Below are 20,764 nucleotides of genomic sequence, written 5' to 3' on the forward strand. Positions count from 1 at the left end.
GCTAGCATAATTTAACATTTTGCTAACGCATGTTTGCTAGCATGTTTTAACATGTTATCATGATTAATCAAGTTGTTAGCATTATTCAGCATGTTACTAGCATGTTTTAACATGTTATCATGATTAATTAAGTTGCTAGCATAATTTAGCATTTGCTAGCGCATGTTTGTTAACGCATGTTTGCTACCATTTTTTAACGTTATCATGATTAATAAAGTTGTTAGCATTATATAACATTTTGCTAGCGCATGTTTGCTAGCGCATGTTTGCTAACGCATGTTTGCTAGCATGTTTTAACGTTATCATGATTAATTAAGTTGTTAGCATAATTTATCATTTTGCTAGAGCATGTTTGCTAACATGTTTTAACATGTTATCATGATTAATCAAGTTGCTAGCATTATTTAGCATTTTGCTTGTGCATGTTTGCTAACGCATGTTTGCTAACGCATGTTTGATAGCATGTTTTAACATGTTATCATGATTAATCAAGTTGCTAGCATAATTTAGCATTATGTTAGCGCATGTTTGCTAGCATTTTTAAACATGTTATCGTGATTAATTAAGTTGTTAGCATTTTTTTACATTTTGCTAGCGCATGTTTGCAAGCATGTTTTTACGTTATCATGATTAATCAAGTTGCTAGCATAATTTAGCATTATGTTAGCGCATGTTTGCTAGCATTTTTAAACATGTTATTGTGATTAATCCAGTTACTAGCATTATTTAGCATTTTACTAGCGCATGTTTGCTAGCATGTTTTAACGTGTTGTCATGATTAATCAAGTTGCTAGCATGTTTTAACATGAATTAGCCTGTTACTAGCATGTCCTAAACTAGCTGCTAGGCTTTGCCAGTGATAGATGCCTAGTGGATGAAGCACAAATAATTTATTAGAGTTACTGTATTAAAGTTTTGATAATTTTTTTATATTCATTTTTAGGAAAACCATAAATCGGATCAGTTTGAAAAGAGACCGCGAGTCAGAACGGCCTGAAGGTCTGAGCCGAGTTTAATAATGTTTACAGTTTCATGTGAATGTATGAGGTGATCTTTACCCCTTACTAAATAAACTCACATTTACTTCATAAAAAGCAGAAACATGTTTTGTGTAGTGTTGATCGACAGCAGAACAGATGACTTGAGTTTGTTCTCAGACTCACTGAACTGGATTAGCGTGAACACAGCAAATCACACGTTTGCCCTTCCGTTTGAGCTCCTGAGGGCAGAGGTGCTGTGACACGCACACACACACACACACACACACACACACACACACACACACACACACACACTGACCCGTGAGTGACCGCAACAGCTGTTCTGAAACCTCTCGTCCATCAGACTCTCCTGACACACACACACACACACGTTTCTCTGGGATCATACGGATAACCGATGGAGGGCTGAAATAATTCTGATCTGATGATGAAATCTGCTAATAAGTGAGTGAGTATATTTGAGATGAAAATCAAATCTGTCTATAATGGTATTCAATTGTTTTACAGAAGTACAGTGGTCCAATAACATGATGCAGTTTATACAAGAGATAATTATTGATAAACACAGTGTAACGTTTCATGGCACTTTTCCACTTGTTTCTCTATTATTAGCAGCCATTGTGAGTGTGTTGTAAGAGCCTGTGTTTACGTGTGTGTGTGTGTGTGTTCCCTTTTCATTGTCTTGTGTTACTCCAGCATTCTCTGGCTGTTTTCACATCAACTCACTTTACATGCTCAGAAACGTCAAACGTTCAGAAATGTGATATTCGTATTGATTTCAGTGTTGTCTGATGATAACTCTCACTTCAGCAGCTTTAAAGTCTGTGTGTATGAAGGATGATGGAAGGAGAAATGGAGAAAGATTTAAAACATTGGAGTATTTTTCCCTCAGAATGTGCAGAATTATGCTTTGGGATGATGGATAATCAACATAGAAGAAGTGTTAATGTGAGTAAACAAGCAAAATTTTTTAAAAATGTAAAAATACTGTTTACTATACATTTTATAAACCAAGCAAGCGTCTAAAATAATGATTCAGGATTCGGCAGACAACCTAAAAATACCCATGGTGCACTGAATATATTAGAGTCAACCTTTGACCTATTAAAAGTAAAGGGTTAGTTCGCCCAAAAATAGAAAATTCTGCCATTAATCACTCATCTCAAACCCATAAGACTTTTGTTAATCTATAATCAAGTAATCCATGTAAAGACAACATTGAAGTAATCCATGTAAAGTAATCCATGTAGAGACACCATTAAAGTAATCCATTAAAGTAATCCATGTAAAGACAACATTGAAGTAATCCATGTAAAGACAACATTAAAGTAATCCATGTAAAGTAATCCATGTAAAGACACCATTAAAGTAATCCATGTAAAGTAATCCATGTAAAGACACAATTAAAAAAATCCATGTAAAGTAATCCATGTAAAGACACTATTAAAGTAATTCATGTAAAGACATCATTAAAGTAATCCATTTAAAGTAATCCATGTAAAGACATCATTAAAGTAATCCATGTAAAGTAATCCATGTAAAGACACCATTAAAGTAATCCATTTAAAGTAATCCATGTAAAGACACCATTAAAGTAATCCATGTAAAGTAATACATTTTAGTAACCCATGTAAAGACACCATTAAAGTAACCCATGTAAAGACACCATTAAAGTAATCCATGTAAAGACACCATTAAAGTAATCCATGTAAAGACAACATTGAAGTAATCCATGGAAAGACACAATTAAAAAAATCCATGTAAAGACACTATTAAAGTAATCCATGTAAAGACACTATTAAAGTAATCCATGTAAAGACACTATTAAAGTAATCCATGTAAAGACACTATTAAATTAATTCATGTAAAGACATCATTAAAGTAATCCATGTAAAGTCATCCATGTAAAGACACCATTAAAGTAATCCATGTAAAGTAATACATTTTAGTAACCCATGTAAAGACACCATTAAAGTAATCCATGTAAAGACACCATTAAAGTAATCCATGTAAAGACACCATTAAAGTAATCCATGTAAAGACACCATTAAAGTAATCCATGTAAAGACAACATTAAAGTAATCCATGTAAAGACACCATTAAAGTAACCCATGTAAAGACACCATTAAAGTAATCCATGTAAAGACACCATTAAAGTAATCCATGTAAAGACACCATTAAAGTAATCCATGTAAAGACACCATTAAAGTAATCCATGTAAAGACAACATTAAAGTAATCCATGTAAAGACACCATTAAAGTAACCCATGTAAAGACACCATTAAAGTAATCCATGTAAAGACACCATTAAAGTAATCCATGTAAAGACAACACTAAAGTAATCCATGTAAAGTAATCCATTAAAGTAACCCATGTAAAGACACCATTAAGGTAATCCATGTAAAGACACTATGTAAAGTAATCCATGTAAAGACACCATAAAGTAATCCATGTAAAGTAATACATTTTAGTAACCCATGTAAAGACACCATTAAAGTAATCCATGTAAAGACACCATTAAAGTAATCCATGTAAAGACACCATTAAAGTAATCCATTAAAGTAGCCCATGTAAAGACACCATTAAGATAATCCATGTAAAGACACCATGTAAAGTAATCCATGTAAAGTAATCCATGTAAAGACACCATAAAGTAATCCATGTAAAGACACCATGTAAAGTAATCCATTAAAGTAGCCCATGTAAAGACACCATTAAGATAATCCATGTAAAGACACCATGTAAAGTAATCCATGTAAAGACACCATTAAAGTAATCCATGTAAAGACAACATTAAAGTAATCCATGTAAAGACACCATTAAAGTAATCCATGTAAAGACAACATTAAAGTAACCCATGTAAAGACACCATTAAAGTAATCCATGTAAAGACACCATTAAAGTAACCCATGTAAAGACACCATGTAAAGTAATCCATTAAAGTAACCCATGTAAAGACACCATTAAGATAATCCATGTAAAGACACCATGTAAAGTAATCCATGTAAAGACACCATTAAAGTAATCCATGTAAAGACAACATTAAAGTAATCCATGTAAAGACACCATTAAAGTAATCCATGTAAAGACAACATTAAAGTAACCCATGTAAAGACACCATTAAAGTAATCCATGTAAAGACACCATTAAAGTAATCCATGTAAAGACACCATTAAAGTAATCCATGTAAAGACAACATTAAAGTAATCCATGTAAAGTAATCCATTAAAGTAACCCATGTAAAGACACCATTAAAGTAATCCATGTAAAGACACCATTAAAGTAATCCATGTAAAGACAACATTAAAGTAATCCATGTAAAGTAATCCATTAAAGTAACCCATGTAAAGACACCATTAAGGTAATCCATGTAAAGACACCATGTAAAGTAATCCATGTAAAGTAATCCATGTAAAGACACCATAAAGTAATCCATGTAAAGACACCATGTAAAGTAATCCATTAAAGTAACCCATGTAAAGACACCATTAAGATAATCCATGTAAAGACACCATGTAAAGTAATCCATGTAAAGACACCATTAAAGTAATCCATGTAAAGACAACATTAAAGTAATCCATGTAAAGACACCATTAAAGTAATCCATGTAAAGACACCATTAAAGTAATCCATGTAAAGACACCATGTAAAGTAATCCATGTAAAGACAACATTAAAGTAACCCATGTAAAGACACCATTAAAGTAATCCATGTAAAGACACCATTAAAGTAATCCATGTAAAGACACTATTAAAGTAATCCATGTAAAGACAACATTAAAGTAATCCATGTAAAGTAATCCATTAAAGTAACCCATGTAAAGACACCATTAAGGTAATCCATGTAAAGACACCATGTAAAGTAATCCATGTAAAGTAATCCATGTAAAGACACCATGTAAAGTAATCCATGTAAAGACACCATTAAAGTAATCCATGTAAAGACACCATTAAAGTAATCCATGTAAAGACAACATTAAAGTAATCCATGTAAAGTAATCCATGTAAAGACACCATTAAAGTAATCCATGTAAAGACAACATTAAAGTAACCCATGTAAAGACACCATTAAAGTAATCCATCTAAAGACACCATTAAAGTAATCCATGTAAAGACAACATTAAAGTAATCCATGTAAATTAATCCATTAAAGTAATCCATGTAAATTAATCCATTAAAGTAATCCATGTAAATTAATCCATTAAAGTAACCCATGTAAAGACACCATTAAGGTAATCCATGTAAAGACACCATGTAAAGTAATCCATGTAAAGTAATCCATGTAAAGACACCATGTAAAGTAATCCATTAAAGTAACCCATGTAAAGACACCATTAAGGTAATCCATGTAAAGACACCATGTAAAGTAATCCATGTAAAGTAATCCATGTAAAGACACCATGTAAAGTAATCCATGTAAAGACACCATAAAGTAATCCATGTAAAGACACCATGTAAAGTAATCCATGTAAAGACAACATTAAAGTAATCCATGTATAGACACCATTAAAGTAATCCATGTAAAGACAACATCAAAGTAATCCATGTAAAGTAATCCATTAAAGTAAACCATATAAAGACACCATTAAGGTAATCCATGTAAAGACACCATGTAAAGTAATCCATGTAAAGTAATCCATGTAAAGACACCATAAAGTAATCCATGTAAAGACACCATGTAAAGTAATCCATTAAAGTAATCCATGTAAAGACACCATGTAAAGTAATCCATGTAAAGACAACATTAAAGTAACCCATGTAAAGACACCATTAAGGTAATCCATGTAAAGACACCATTAAAGTAATCCATGTAAAGACACCATTAAAGTAATCCATGTAAAGACAACATTAAAGTAATCCATGTAAAGACAACATTAAAGTAATCCATGTAAAGACAACATTAAAGTAATCCATGTAAAGACACCATTAAGGTAATCCATGTAAAGACACCATTAAAGTAATCCATGTAAAGACACCATTAAAGTAATCCATGTAAAGACACCATTAAAGTAACCCATGTAAAGACACCATTAAGGTAATCCATGTAAAGACACCATTAAAGTAATCCATGTAAAGACACCATTAAAGTAATCCATGTAAAGACACCATGTAAAGTAATCCATGTAAAGACAACATTAAAGTAACCCATGTAAAGACACCATTAAAGTAATCCATGTAAAGACACCATTAAAGTAATCCATGTAAAGACACCATTAAAGTAATCCATGTAAAGACACCATTAAAGTAATCCATGTAAAGACAACATTAAAGTAATCCATGTAAAGACACCATTAAGGTAATCCATGTAAAGACACCATTAAAGTAATCCATGTAAAGACACCATTAAAGTAATCCATGTAAAGACAACATTAAAGTAACCCATGTAAAGACACCATTAAGGTAATCCATGTAAAGACACCATTAAAGTAATCCATGTAAAGACACCATTAAAGTAATCCATGTAAAGACACCATGTAAAGTAATCCATGTAAAGACAACATTAAAGTAACCCATGTAAAGACACCATTAAAGTAATCCATGTAAAGACACCATTAAAGTAACCCATGTAAAGACACCATTAAGGTAATCCATGTAAAGACACCATTAAAGTAATCCATGTAAAGACACCATTAAAGTAATCCATGTAAAGACAACATTAAAGTAACCCATGTAAAGACACCATTAAAGTAATCCATGTAAAGACAACATTAAAGTAACCCATGTAAAGACACCATTAAAGTAATCCATGTAAAGACACCATTAAAGTAATCCATGTAAAGACACCATTAAAGTAATCCATGTAAAGACACCATTAAGGTAATCCATGTAAAGACACCATTAAAGTAATCCATGTAAAGACACCATTAAAGTAATCCATGTAAAGACACCATTAAAGTAATCCATGTAAAGACACCATGTAAAGTAATCCATGTAAAGACACCATTAAAGTAACCCATGTAAAGACACCATTAAAGTAATCCATGTAAAGACACCATTAAGGTAATCCATGTAAAGACACCATTAAAGTAATCCATGTAAAGACACCATTAAGGTAATCCATGTAAAGACACCATTAAAGTAATCCATGTAAAGACACCATGTAAAGTAATCCATGTAAAGACAACATTAAAGTAATCCATGTAAAGTAATCCATTAAAGTAATCCATGTAAAGACACCATTAAAGTAATCCATGTAAAGACACCATTAAAGTAATCCATGTAAAGTAATCCATTAAAGTAACCCATGTAAAGACACCATTAAAGTAATCCATGTAAAGTAATCCATTAAAGTAACCCATGTAAAGACACCATTAAGGTAATCCATGTAAAGACACCATTAAAGTAATCTATGTAAAGACACCATTAAAGTAATCCATGTAAAGACACCATGTAAAGTAATCCATGTAAAGACAACATTAAAGTAATCCATGTAAAGTAATCCATTAAAGTAATCCATGTAAAGACACCATTAAAGTAATCCATGTAAAGTAATCCATTAAAGTAATCCATGTAAAGACAACATTAAAGTAATCCATGTAAAGACACCATGTAAAGTAATCCATGTAAAGACAACATTAAAGTAATCCATGTAAAGACACCATTAAAGTAATCCATGTAAAGACACCATTAAAGTAATCCATGTAAAGACAACATTAAAGTAATCCATGTAAAGTAATCCATTAAAGTAATCCATGTAAAGACACCATTAAAGTAATCCATGTAAAGACACCATGTAAAGTAATCCATGTAAAGACAACATTAAAGTAATCCATGTAAAGTAATCCATTAAAGTAATCCATGTAAAGACAACATTAAAGTAATCCATGTAAAGTAATCCATTAAGGTAATCCATGTAAAGACACCATTAAATTATACCAATGTAAAGACACCATGTAAAGTAATCCATGTAAAGACAACATTAAAGTAATCCATGTAAAGTAATCCATTAAAGTAATCCATGTAAAGACACCATTAAAGTAATCCATGTAAAGTAATCCATTAAAGTAATCCATGTAAAGACAACATTAAAGTAATCCATGTAAAGTAATCCATTAAAGTAACCCATGTAAAGACACCATTAAAGTAATCCATGTAAAGACACCATTAAAGTAATCCATGTAAAGACAACATTAAAGTAACCCATGTAAAGACACCATTAAAGTAATCCATGTAAAGAAACCATTAAAGTAATCCATGTAAAGACACCATTAAAGTAATCCATGTAAAGACAACATTAAAGTAATCCATGTAAAGACACCATGTAAAGTAATCCATGTAAAGACAACATTAAAGTAATCCATGTAAAGTAATCCATTAAGGTAATCCATGTAAAGACACCATTAAAGTAATCCATGTAAAGACACCATGTAAAGTAATCCATGTAAAGACAACATTAAAGTAATCCATGTAAAGTAATCCATTAAAGTAATCCATGTAAAGACACCATTAAAGTAATCCATGTAAAGTAATCCATTAAAGTAATCCATGTAAAGACAACATTAAAGTAATCCATGTAAAGTAATCCATTAAAGTAACCCATGTAAAGACACCATTAAAGTAATCCATGTAAAGACACCATTAAAGTAATCCATGTAAAGACAACATTAAAGTAACCCATGTAAAGACACCATTAAAGTAATCCATGTAAAGACACCATTAAAGTAATCCATGTAAAGACACCATTAAAGTAATCCATGTAAAGACAACATTAAAGTAATCCATGTAAAGACACCATGTAAAGTAATCCATGTAAAGACAACATTAAAGTAACCCATGTAAAGACACCATGTAAAGTAATCCATGTAAAGACAACATTAAAGTAATCCATGTAAAGACACCATTAAAGTAATCCATGTAAAGACACCATTAAAGTAATCCATGTAAAGACACCATGTAAAGTAATCCATGTAAAGACAACATTAAAGTAATCCATGTAAAGTAATCCATTAAAGTAACCCATGTAAAGACACCATTAAAGTAACCCATGTAAAGACACCATTAAAGTAATCCATGTAAAGACAACATTAAAGTAACCCATGTAAAGACACCATTAAAGTAATCCATGTAAAGACACCATTAAAGTAATCCATGTAAAGACACCATGTAAAGTAATCCATGTAAAGACACCATGTAAAGTAACCCATGTAAAGACACCATTAAAGTAATCCATGTAAAGACACCATTAAGGTAATCCATGTAAAGACACCATTAAAGTAATCCATGTAAAGACACCATTAAAGTAATCCATGTAAAGACACCATGTAAAGTAATCCATGTAAAGACAACATTAAAGTAATCCATGTAAAGTAATCCATTAAAGTAACCCATGTAAAGACACCATTAAAGTAATCCATGTAAAGACACCATTAAAGTAATCCATGTAAAGACACCATTAAAGTAACCCATGTAAAGTAACCTGTTAAAGTAACCCATGTAAAGACACCATTAAGGTAATCTGTGTAAAGTAACCTGTTAAAGTAATCCATGTAAAGTAATTCATGTCCAGTGATTTAACCTCAATTTTATAAAGTGACACAGGTGAAAAAAAAAAACACAATTTAAAACTAAATATTAAAAATCTTCATCTCCCACACGTGTTCCCGCGAGCATCATGGCTCATGCGTGTTGTGTTGACGCGAGAATGGCAACATTTTGCCCTGTAGGCCACGATGTAAGATCGGTTATATGTATCCGCAATTTCTGTTCGACTTCTTTTTAATGTTAAATGTCACTGTATATTTTTCTGAAAGTTGAATAAAAAAACACAACCGGCTGAAAGTGAACTCCTGTCCTTTTTACCCTGTGACGGTCAGTTCTGTAATATTTCTGTGTGTGCTTCAGATGGCCTCCAGTGAACCCGATAATTATCAATCTCACGAGGAAGCCCAGCCCGGTGACCTCATCGAGATCTTCAGACCAGCCTATCAGCACTGGGCTCTGTACCTGGGAGACGGATACATCATCAACCTCACGCCTGTCGGTCAGTCTCAACAACACCACACACATGAGAGTGTGTGTTAGTGTGTGTTAGTGTGTGAGAGAGTGTGTGTGCATACAGTATGTGCGTGTGTGTTTGTGCGTGTGGTGAGTGTATGTATGTGTGTTTGAGTGTGTGTATACGTGTGTTTGAGCGAGTGTGTGTACGTGTGTTTGAGTTAAGTGTGTTTGAGTGTGTGTGTGTGTGTGTGTGTGTGTGTGTGTTTGAGTTAAGTGTTTGAGTGAGTGTGTGTTTGAGTGTGTGTGTACGTGTGTTTGAGTTGTGTGAATGTGTGTGAGTGTTTGTGTGATTGAGTGAGTGTGTGTTTGAGTGTGTGTGTGCGTGTGTGTTTGAGTTAAGTGTGTGTGTGTGTTTGAGTTAAGTGTGTGTGTTTGAGTTAAGTGTGTGTGTTTGAGTTAAGTGTGTGTGTGTGTGTGTGTGTGTGTGTTTGAGTAAGTGTGTGTGTGTGTGAGTTAAGTGTGTGTGTGTGTTTGAGTTAAGTGTTTTTGAGTTAAGTGTGCGCGCATGTTTGAGTTAAGTGTGTGCGTGTGTTTGAGTTAAGTGTGTGTGTGTTTTTAGTTAAGTGTGCGTTTGAGTTAAGTGTGCGTGTGTGTTTGAGTTAAGTGTGTGCGTGTGTTTGAGTTAAGTGTGTGTGTGTTTGAGTTAAGTGTGTGCGTGTGTTTGAGTTAAGTGTGTGTGTTTGAGTTAAGTGTGTGTGTGTGTTTGAGTTAAGTGTGTGTGTGCGTTTGAGTTAAGTGTGTGCGTGTGTGTTTGAGTTAAGTGTGTTTGTTTGAGTTAAGTGTGTGTGTGTGTTTGAGTTAAGTGTGTGCGTGTGTTTGAGTTAAGTGTGTGTGTTTGAGTTAAGTGTGTGTGTGTGTTTGAGTTAAGTGTGTGTGTGCGTTTGAGTTAAGTGTGTGCGTGTGTGTTTGAGTTAAGTGTGTTTGTTTGAGTTAAGTGTGTGTGAATGTTTGAGTGTATGTGTGTGTTTGAGTGAGTGTGTGCGTACGTGTGTTTTGAGTTGTTTGAATGTGTGTGATTGGATGTGTTTGTGTTTGAATTAAGTGTGTGTGAATGTGTGTAAGTGTTTGTGTTATTGAGTGAGTGTGTGTTTGAGTTAAGTGTGTGTGAATGTGTGTTTGTGTGATTGAGTGAGTGTGTGTACGTGTCTTTTGAGTTGTGTGAATGTGTGCGATTGGATGTGTTTGTGTGTGTGTGTTTGAGTTAAGTGTGTGTGTGTTTGAGTGTGTGTGTGCATGTGTTTGAGTTAAGTGTGTGTGATTGAGTGAGTGTGTGTGTGTGTGACACGTTGGATTGCAAGAAAATACAATCTGAATTGCATATAAAATCTCCATTCATTTGGACGCTTTACATAAAAAAAATCAGTTTTAAATCTGTTAATTAGTTACAAAATAAGAAAACATGGCTAGTTGTGGAACAAGCAATATTCAACTAATTCAAATTTATTGATGATAAATATATAAATCTGCTTATTGTGTGTTTAAAACGGTTTATAACACGACAGAAATCTGACCGGTTTCAAATATGCATGAGTGACAAATATGCATCATGTTAAGTGTTAAAACCGTGTCCAAATGCATGGAAATATTTAATGCTATTCATATCCATAAATCATTAGTCTATAAACGTGTGTCCCCCGTCAGACGAGAGTCAAGCGGCCGCCATGTCCAGCGTGAAGTCCGTGTTCAGCCGGAAGGCCGTGGTCCGCATGCAGCTCTTGAAGGAGGTCGTGGGAGGAGATTCATACAGGATCAACAATAAATATGATGATAATCACACGCCACTGCCCGTCTCTGAGATCATACAGCGAGCGCAGCACCTCATTGGACAGGAGGTGTCATATGACCTGCTGGGCAGCAACTGTGAACACTTTGTCACTCTTCTTCGCTATGGGGAGGGAGTGTCCGAACAGGTCAGGCTAATAAAAAACACCACATTATTACCATGTATTATTCAAGTAATCCGTTAAAGTAACCCAAGTAAAGTAATCTGTTAAAGTAACCCATGTAAAGTAATCCGTTAAAGTAACCCAAGTAAAGTAATCCGTTAAAGTAACCCAAGTAAAGTAATCTGTTAAAGTAACCCATGTAAAGTAATCTGTTAAAGTAACCCAAGTAAAGTAATCTGTTAAAGTAACCCAAGTAAAGTAATCTGTTAAAGTAACCCATGTAAAGTAATCTGTTAAAGTAACCCATGTAAAGTAATCTGTTAAAGTAACCCATTTAAAGTAATCCGTTAAAGTAACCCAAGTAAAGTAATCTGTTAAAGTAACCCATGTAAAGTAATCTGTTAAAGTAACCCAAGTAAAGTAATCCGTTAAAGTAACCCAAGTAAAGTAATCTGTTAAAGTAACCCAAGTAAAGTAATCTGTTAAAGTAACCCATGTAAAGTAATCTGTTAAAGTAACCCATGTAAAGTAATCCGTTAAAGTAACTCATGTAAAGTAATCTGTTAAAGTAACCCATGTAAAGTAATCCGTTAAAGTAACCCAAGTAAAGTAATCCGTTAAAGTAACCCATGTAAAGTAATCCGTTAAAGTAACTCATGTAAAGTAATCCGTTAAAGTAACCCAAGTAAAGTAATCCGTTAAAGTAACCCAAGTAAAGTAATCTGTTAAAGTAACCCATGTAAAGTAATCCGTTAAAGTAACCCATGTAAAGTAATCCGTTAAAGTAACCCATGTAAAGTAATCCGTTAAAGTAACCCATGTAAAGTAATCCGTTAAAGTAACCCAAGTAAAGTAATCCGTTAAAGTAACCCAAGTAAAGTAATCTGTTAAAGTAACCCAAGTAAAGTAATCCGTTAAAGTAACTCATGTAAAGTAATCCGTTAAAGTAACCCATGTAAAGTAATCCGTTAAAGTAACTCATGTAAAGTAATCCGTTAAAGTAACCCATGTAAAGTAATCTGTTAAAGTAACTCATGTAAAGTAATCTGTTAAAGTAACCCATGTAAAGTAATCCGTTAAAGTAACTCATGTAAAGTAATCCGTTAAAGTAACCCAAGTAAAGTAATCCGTTAAAGTAACTCATGTAAAGTAATCTGTTAAAGTAACCCATGTAAAGTAATCAGTTAAAGTAACTCATGTAAAGTAATCCGTTAAAGTAACCCAAGCAAAATAATCTGTTAAAGTAACCCATGTAAAGTAATCCGTTAAAGTAACCCATGTAAAGTAATCTGTTAAAGTAACCCAAGTAAAGTAATCTGTTAAAGTAACCCATGTAAAGTAATCCGTTAAAGTAACTCATGTAAAGTAATCTGTTAAAGTAACCCATGTAAAGTAATCCGTTAAAGTAACTCATGTAAAGTAATCTGTTAAAGTAACCCAAGTAAAGTAATCTGTTAAAGTAACCCATGTAAAGTAATCCGTTTAAGTAACTCATGTAAAGTAATCTGTTAAAGTAACCCATGTAAAGTAATCCGTTAAAGTAACTCATGTAAAGTAATCCGTTAAAGTAACCCAAGTAAAGTAATCTGTTAAAGTAACCCATGTAAAGTAATCCGTTAAAGTAACACATGTAAAGTAATCTGTTAAAGTAACTCATGTAAAGTAATCTGTTAAAGTAACCCATGTAAAGTAATCCGTTAAAGTAACCCAAGTAAAGTAATCCGTTAAAGAAACCCATGTAAAGTAATCCGTTAAAGTAACCCAAGTAAAGTAATCTGTTAAAGTAACCCATGTAAAGTAATCCGTTAAAGTAACTCATGTAAAGTAATCCGTTAAAGTAACCCATGTAAAGTAATCCGTTAAAGTAACCCATGTAAAGTAATCCGTTAAAGTAACTCATGTAAAGTAATCCGTTAAAGTAACCCAAGTAAAGTAATCCGTTAAAGTAACTCATGTAAAGTAATCCGTTAAAGTAACCCATGTAAAGTAATCCGTTAAAGTAACTCATGTTAAGTAATCCGTTAAAGTAACTCATGTAAAGTAATCTGTTAAAGTAACCCAAGTAAAGTAATCCGTTAAAGTAACCCATGTAAAGTAATCTGTTAAAGTAACCCAAGTAAAGTAATCCGTTAAAGTAACTAATGTAAAGTAATCCGTTAAAGTAACTCATGTAAAGTAATCCGTTAAAGTAACTCATGTAAAGTAATCCATTAAAGTAACTCATGTAAAGTAATCTGTTAAAGTAACCCATGTAAAGTAATCCGTTAAAGTAACTCATGTAAAGTAATCTGTTAAAGTAACCCATGTAAAGTAATCAGTTAAATTAACTCATGTAAAGTAATCCGTTAAAGTAACCCAAGTAAAGTAATCTGTTAAAGTAACCCATGTAAAGTAATCCGTTAAAGTAACCCATGTAAAGTAATCTGTTAAAGTAACTCATGTAAAGTAATCTGTTAAAGTAACCCATGTAAAGTAATCCGTTAAAGTAACTCATGTAAAGTAATCTGTTAAAGTAACCCATGTAAAGTAATCCGTTAAAGTAACTCATGTAAAGTAATCTGTTAAAGTAACCCAAGTAAAGTAATCTGTTAAAGTAACCCATGTAAAGTAATCCGTTTAAGTAACTCATGTAAAGTAATCTGTTAAAGTAACCCATGTAAAGTAATCCGTAAAAGTAACTCATGTAAAGTAATCCGTTAAAGTAACCCAAGTAAAGTAATCTGTTAAAGTAACCCATGTAAAGTACTCCGTTAAAGTAACACATGTAAAGTAATCTGTTAAAGTAACTCATGTAAAGTAATCTGTTAAAGTAACCCATGTAAAGTAATCCGTTAAAGTAACCCAAGTAAAGTAATCCGTTAAAGAAACCCATGTAAAGTAATCCGTTAAAGTAACCCAAGTAAAGTAATCTGTTAAAGTAACCCATGTAAAGTAATCCGTTAAAGTAACTCATGTAAAGTAATCCGTTAAAGTAACTAATGTAAAGTAATCCGTTAAAGTAACCCATGTAAAGTAATCCGTTAAAGTAACTAATGTAAAGTAATCTGTTAAAGTAACCCATGTAAAGTAATCCGTTAAAGTAACTCATGTAAAGTAATCCGTTAAAGTAACCCAAGTAAAGTAATCCGTTAAAGTAACTCATGTAAAGTAATCCGTTAAAGTAACCCATGTAAAGTAATCCGTTAAAGTAACTCATGTAAAGTAATCCGTTAAAGTAACTCATGTAAAGTAATCTGTTAAAGTAACCCAAGTAAAGTAATCCGTTAAAGTAACTCATGTAAAGTAATCCGTTAAAGTAACCCATGTAAAGTAATCTGTTAAAGTAACCCAAGTAAAGTAATCCGTTAAAGTAACTAATGTAAAGTAATCCGTTAAAGTAACTCATGTAAAGTAATCCGTTAAAGTAACTCATGTAAAGTAATCCGTTAAAGTAACTCATGTAAAGTAATCTGTTAAAGTAACCCATGTAAAGTAATCCGTTAAAGTAACCCAAGTAAAGTAATCTGTTAAAGTAACCCATGAAAAGTAATCCGTTAAAGTAACTCATGTAAAGTAATCTGTTAAAGTAACTCATGTAAAGTAATCTGTTAAAGTAACCCATGTAAAGTAATCTGTTAAAGTAACCCATGTAAAGTAATCCGTTAAAGTAACCCATGTAAAGTAATCCGTTAAAGTAACCCATGTAAAGTAATCCGTTAAAGTAACTCATGTAAAGTAATCTGTTAAAGTAACTAATGTAAAGTAATCCGTTAAAGTAACCCAAGTAAACTAATCTGTTAAAGTAACGCATGTAAAGTAATCCGTTAAAGTAACCCATGTAAAGTAATCCATGTAAGTAACCCATGCAAAGTAAACCGTTAAAGTAACCCATGTAAAGTAAACCGTTAGAGTAATCTGTTAAAGTAACCCATGTAAAGTAATCCGTTAAAGTAACTCATGTAAAGTAATCCATTAAAGTAACCCAAGTAAAGTAATCCGTTAAAGTAACTCATGTAAAGTAATCCGTTAAAGTAACCCAAGTAAAGTAATCTGTTAAAGTAACCCATGTAAAGTAATCTGTTAAAGTAACCCATGTAAAGTAATCTGTTAAAGTAACCCATGTAAAGTAATCCGTTAAAGTAACCCATGTAAAGTAATCCGTTAAAGTAACTCATGTAAAGTAATCTGTTAAAGTAACTAATGTAAAGTAATCCGTTAAAGTAACCCAAGTAAACTAATCTGTTAAAGTAACGCATGTAAAGTAATCCGTTAAAGTAACCCATGCAAAGTAATCCATGTAAGTAACCCATGCAAAGTAAACCGTTAAAGTAACCCATGTAAAGTAAACCGTTAGAGTAATCTGTTAAAGTAACCCATGTAAAGTAATCCGTTAAAGTAACTCATGTAAAGTAATCCGTTAAAGTAACCCAAGTTAAGTAATTCGTTAAAGTAATCCATGTAAAGTAATCCGTTAAAGTAACCCAAGTAAAGTAATCCGTTAAAGTAACTCATGTAAAGTAATCCGTTAAAGTAACCCATGTAAAGTAATCTGTTAAAGTAACCCATGTAAAGTAATCTGTTAAAGTAACCCATGTAAAGTAATCTGTTAAAGTAACCCATGTAAAGTAATCTGTTAAAGTAACCCATGTAAAGTAATCTGTTAAAGTAACCCATGTAAAGTAATCTGTTAAAGTAACCCATGTAAAATAATCTGTTAAAGTAACCCATGTAAAGTAATCCGTTAAAGTAACCCATGTAAAGTAATCTGTTAAAGTAACCCAAGTAAAGTAATCTGTTAAAGTAACCCAAGTAAAGTAATCTGTTAAAGTAACCCATGTAAAGTAATCTGTTAAAGTAACCCAAGTAAAGTAATCTGTTAAAGTAACCCAAGTAAAGTAATCCGTTAAAGTAACTAATGTAAAGTAATCCGTTAAAGTAACTCATGTAAAGTAATCTGTTAAAGTAACCCATGTAAAGTAAACCGTTAGAGTAACTCATGTAAAGTAATCCGTTAAAGTAACTCATGTAAAGTAATCCGTTAAAGTAACCCAAGTAAAGTAATCTGTTAAAGTAACCCATGAAAAGTAATCTGTTAAAGTAACCCATGTAAAGTAATCCGTTAAAGTAACTCATGTAAAGTAATCCGTTAAAGTAACCCAAGTAAAGTAATCTGTTAAAGTAATCCATGTAAAGTAATCCGTTAAAGTAACCCATGTAAAGTAATCCGTTAAAGTAACCCATGTAAAGTAATCCGTTAAAGTAACTAATGTAAAGTAATCCGTTAAAGTAACCCAAGTAAACTAATCTGTTAAAGTAACCCAAGTAAAGTAATCCGTTAAAGTAACTAATGTAAAGTAATCCGTTAAAGTAACTCATGTAAAGTAATCTGTTAAAGTAACCCATGTAAAGTAAACCGTAAGAGTAACTCATGTAAAGTAATCCGTTAAAGTAACTCATGTAAAGTAATCCGTTAAAGTAACCCAAGTAAAGTAATCTGTTAAAGTAACCCATGAAAAGTAATCTGTTAAAGTAACCCATGTAAAGTAATCTGTTAAAGTAACTCATGTAAAGTAATCCGTTAAAGTAACCCAAGTAAAGTAATCTGTTAAAGTAATCCATGTAAAGTAATCCGTTAAAGTAACCCATGTAAAGTAATCCGTTAAAGTAACCCATGTAAAGTAATCCGTTAAAGTAACTAATGTAAAGTAATCCGTTAAAGTAACCCAAGTAAACTAATCTGTTAAAGTAACGCATGTAAAGTAATCCGTTAAAGTAACCCATGTAAAGTAATCTGTTAAAGTAACCCATGCAAAGTAATCCATGTAAGTAACCCATGCAAAGTAAACCGTTAAAGTAATCCATGTAAAGTAAACCGTTAGAGTAATCTGTTAAAGTAACCCATGTAAAGTAATCTGTTAAAGTAACTCATGTAAAGTAATCCGTTAAAGTAACCCAAGTTAAGTAATTCGTTAAAGTAATCCATGTAAAGTAATCCGTTAAAGTAACCCAAGTAAAGTAATCCGTTAAAGTAACTCATGTAAAGTAATCCGTTAAAGTAACCCAAGTAAAGTAATATGTTAAAGTAACCCATGTAATCTGTTAAAGTAACCCATGTAAAGTAATCTGTTAAAGTAACCCATGTAAAGTAATCTGTTAAAGTAACCCAAGTAAAGTAATCTGTTAAAGTAACCCAAGTAATCTGTTAAAGTAACCCATGTAAAGTAATCTGTTTAAGTAACCCAAGTAAAGTAATCTGTTAAAGTAACCCAAGTAAAGTAATCTGTTAAAGTAACTCATGTAAAGTAATCCGTTAAAGTAACCCAAGTAATCTGTTAAAGTAACTCATGTAAAGTAATCTGTTAAAGTAACCCAAGTAAAGTAATCCGTTAAAGTAACTCATGTAAAGTAATCCGTTAAAGTAACCCAAGTAAAGTAATCTGTTAAAGTAACTCATGTAAAGTAATCCGTTAAAGTAACCCAAGTAAAGTAATCTGTTAAAGTAACTCATGTAAAGTAATCCGTTAAAGTAACCCAAGTAAAGTCATCCGTTAAAGTAACTCATGTAAAGTAATCCGTTAAAGTAACCCAAGTAAAGTAATCTGTTAAAGTAACTCATGTAAAGTAATCCGTTAAAGTAACCCAAGTAATCTGTTAAAGTAACTCATGTAAAGTAATCCGTTAAAGTAACCCAAGTAAAGTAATCCGTTAAAGTAACTCATGTAAAGTAATCCGTTAAAGTAACCTAAGTAAAGTAATGTGTTAAAGTAACTCATGTAAAGTAATCTGTTAAAGTAACCTAAGTAAAGTAATGTGTTAAAGTAACCCATGTAATCTGTTAAAGTAACCCATGTAAAGTAATCCGTTAAAGTAACCCATGTAAAGTAATCTGTTAAAGTAACCCATGTAAAGTAATCCGATAAAGTAACCCATGTAAAGTAATCTGTTAAAGTAACCCATGTAAAGTAATCCGATAAAGTAACCCATGTAAAGTAATCTGTTAAAGTAACCCATGTAAAGTAATCCGTTAAAGTAACCCATGTAAAGTAATCTGTTAAAGTAACCCATGTAAAGTAATCCGATAAAGTAACCCATGAAAAGTAATCTGTTAAAGTAACCCATGTAAAGTAATCTGTTAAAGTAACCCATGTAAAGTAATTAATGTAAAGACAATACTGGTTATAAGCGTTTTGGCAAAAAAACGTATATATCTTTGGAACACTAGGAGGCGCTGTGTTCAAACTTCTCATGAACCTTCAGGACATGCTCTCGATGAACTCTACCAATTTCTGTACTGATATGTCAAATCGTTTATAATATATTGCAATTTATAACATTTCAAAATGGCGGACCGATGGGTTGTCTATGGAAGCGTGTTTCCGCCACGGAATACAACGATTTAAAAGATAAATGCGACTTTTTGTTCTAAGAATTGTGAGATAAACAGAAACAATTACCTTTTTATTGTTTATTCTGTGGTGGAAACAAGCTTCCATCGTTCTGATTCGCCTGATGCCAAAAATGTTGTCTAGGTACCATGTAAATACCATGATAGATGAATATGGTGATTATTCACATCGCTGTCTTCTGATTGGGCCCGAGGCTGTTTATCTGATATTGTGTGTGTTCACAGGCGTCCCGGGCGATCGGCGCCATCAGTGTGGTGACAGCGGCAGCGAGTGCGTTCTCAGTGCTGGGAATCATCAACACACGCTCCAGAAACAGGCCGTTCTAGATCACAGAACACGTTATGAGTGACCCGAGTTATATCTGCTGGCCTTTACATTCAGATTGAAAGATTGTAGGGCATCTGACAAATAAGATGTGGGTGAACACACGTGTGTGACAATGCAATGAACTTTTGCTGTGAAAACTTGATGTGGTATTAAAAACTGCTTTATATCCCGCTTGAATTGATTATTTCCTCATATTCAAGATTCAAGAGTTTTATTTGTCACATACACAGTTATATACACAATATACAACTGGCAGTGAAATGTAAACAGGTCCGCTCCATGGACAGTGCAAATAACAGTTACAAGAAATTAAAATAGAAATAGAATAAAATTAGAATAAAAAGTATTAACATAAGTAGGATTATAAATAAATCAAGTAAAGATAAAAATTGGAAATAAGATAAAATAAAAATATAAAAAAATATGTGGATATGATAAGTGAGATAAACTGTAGACTTAAAAATAAGTGGTTAACATAAAATATATATATATATGTATATATAAAGAAGTATAATGTGCAAGGTTTATTACAGGTTGTTACACAGTAACAATAGGAACGTAAAGTGCAGTGCAATGGCAGTATGTGGATGTTAATGTTTAAACTGGATGTTTATGCGTGTGCGGGGTGAAGTGAAGTCACGTGACTGAGTTCAGGAGTCTGATGGCCTGGGGGAAGAAACTCCTCCTGAGTCTTTCAGTCTTTGCCATCAGGCTACGGAAGCGCTTACCAGATGGCAGCAGGGTGAAGTGAGAGTTTGCAGGGTGATTAATGTCTCTGATGATTTTAGTAGCTCTACCTCTGCAGCGTTTGGTGTAGATGTCCTGCAGAGACGGGAGAGCTGAGCCTGAGATGCGCTCGGATAAGCGCACCACTCTTTGCAGGGCTTTGGAATCGTGACTGGTGCTGTTCCCGTACCACGCTGTGATGCACTGAGTCAGGACACTTTCTATCGCCCCTCGATAGAAAGTTTTCAGGATGGCTGGTGAAACCCTGAATTTCCTCAGCTGGCGCAGGTGGTACAGTCTTTGCCTGGCTTTTTTCACCTGTGTCTGGATGTGTGTAGTCCAGGTCAGATCCTCGGAGATGTTCACACCCAGGTATTTGAAGCTGCTCACTCTCTCTACCGGTGTCCCGCTGATCATGAGAGGGGAGTATGACCGATGCTGTC

The 20,764-nt window shown here is 33.1% G+C and overlaps 1 protein-coding gene across 2 annotated transcripts; it reads left to right on the forward strand.

Moving 5' to 3' along the window:
* Positions 1–943: 943 nt before the first annotated feature.
* plaat1 (phospholipase A and acyltransferase 1) lies at positions 944–19,766 on the forward strand. 2 transcript variants are annotated; one of them, XM_079843885.1, is made up of 5 exons: positions 944–1,445; positions 1,894–1,949; positions 9,842–9,980; positions 11,639–11,907; positions 19,493–19,766. In XM_079843885.1, exons 2-5 carry the CDS (start codon positions 1,917–1,919, stop codon positions 19,592–19,594), a joined length of 543 nt encoding a protein of 180 aa, XP_079700011.1. In that variant the 5' UTR covers positions 944–1,445; positions 1,894–1,916; the 3' UTR covers positions 19,595–19,766. The 2 variants fall into 2 exon arrangements, with proteins under 2 accessions (XP_079700011.1, XP_079700010.1); XM_079843884.1 differs by lacking the exon at positions 944–1,445 and having other exon boundaries at positions 1,841–1,949.
* Positions 19,767–20,764: the final 998 nt, after the last annotated feature.

This window comes from Gobio gobio, assembly GCF_949357685.1.
Source record: "Gobio gobio genome assembly, chromosome: 19".
Taxonomy (NCBI): domain Eukaryota; kingdom Metazoa; phylum Chordata; class Actinopteri; order Cypriniformes; family Gobionidae; genus Gobio; species Gobio gobio.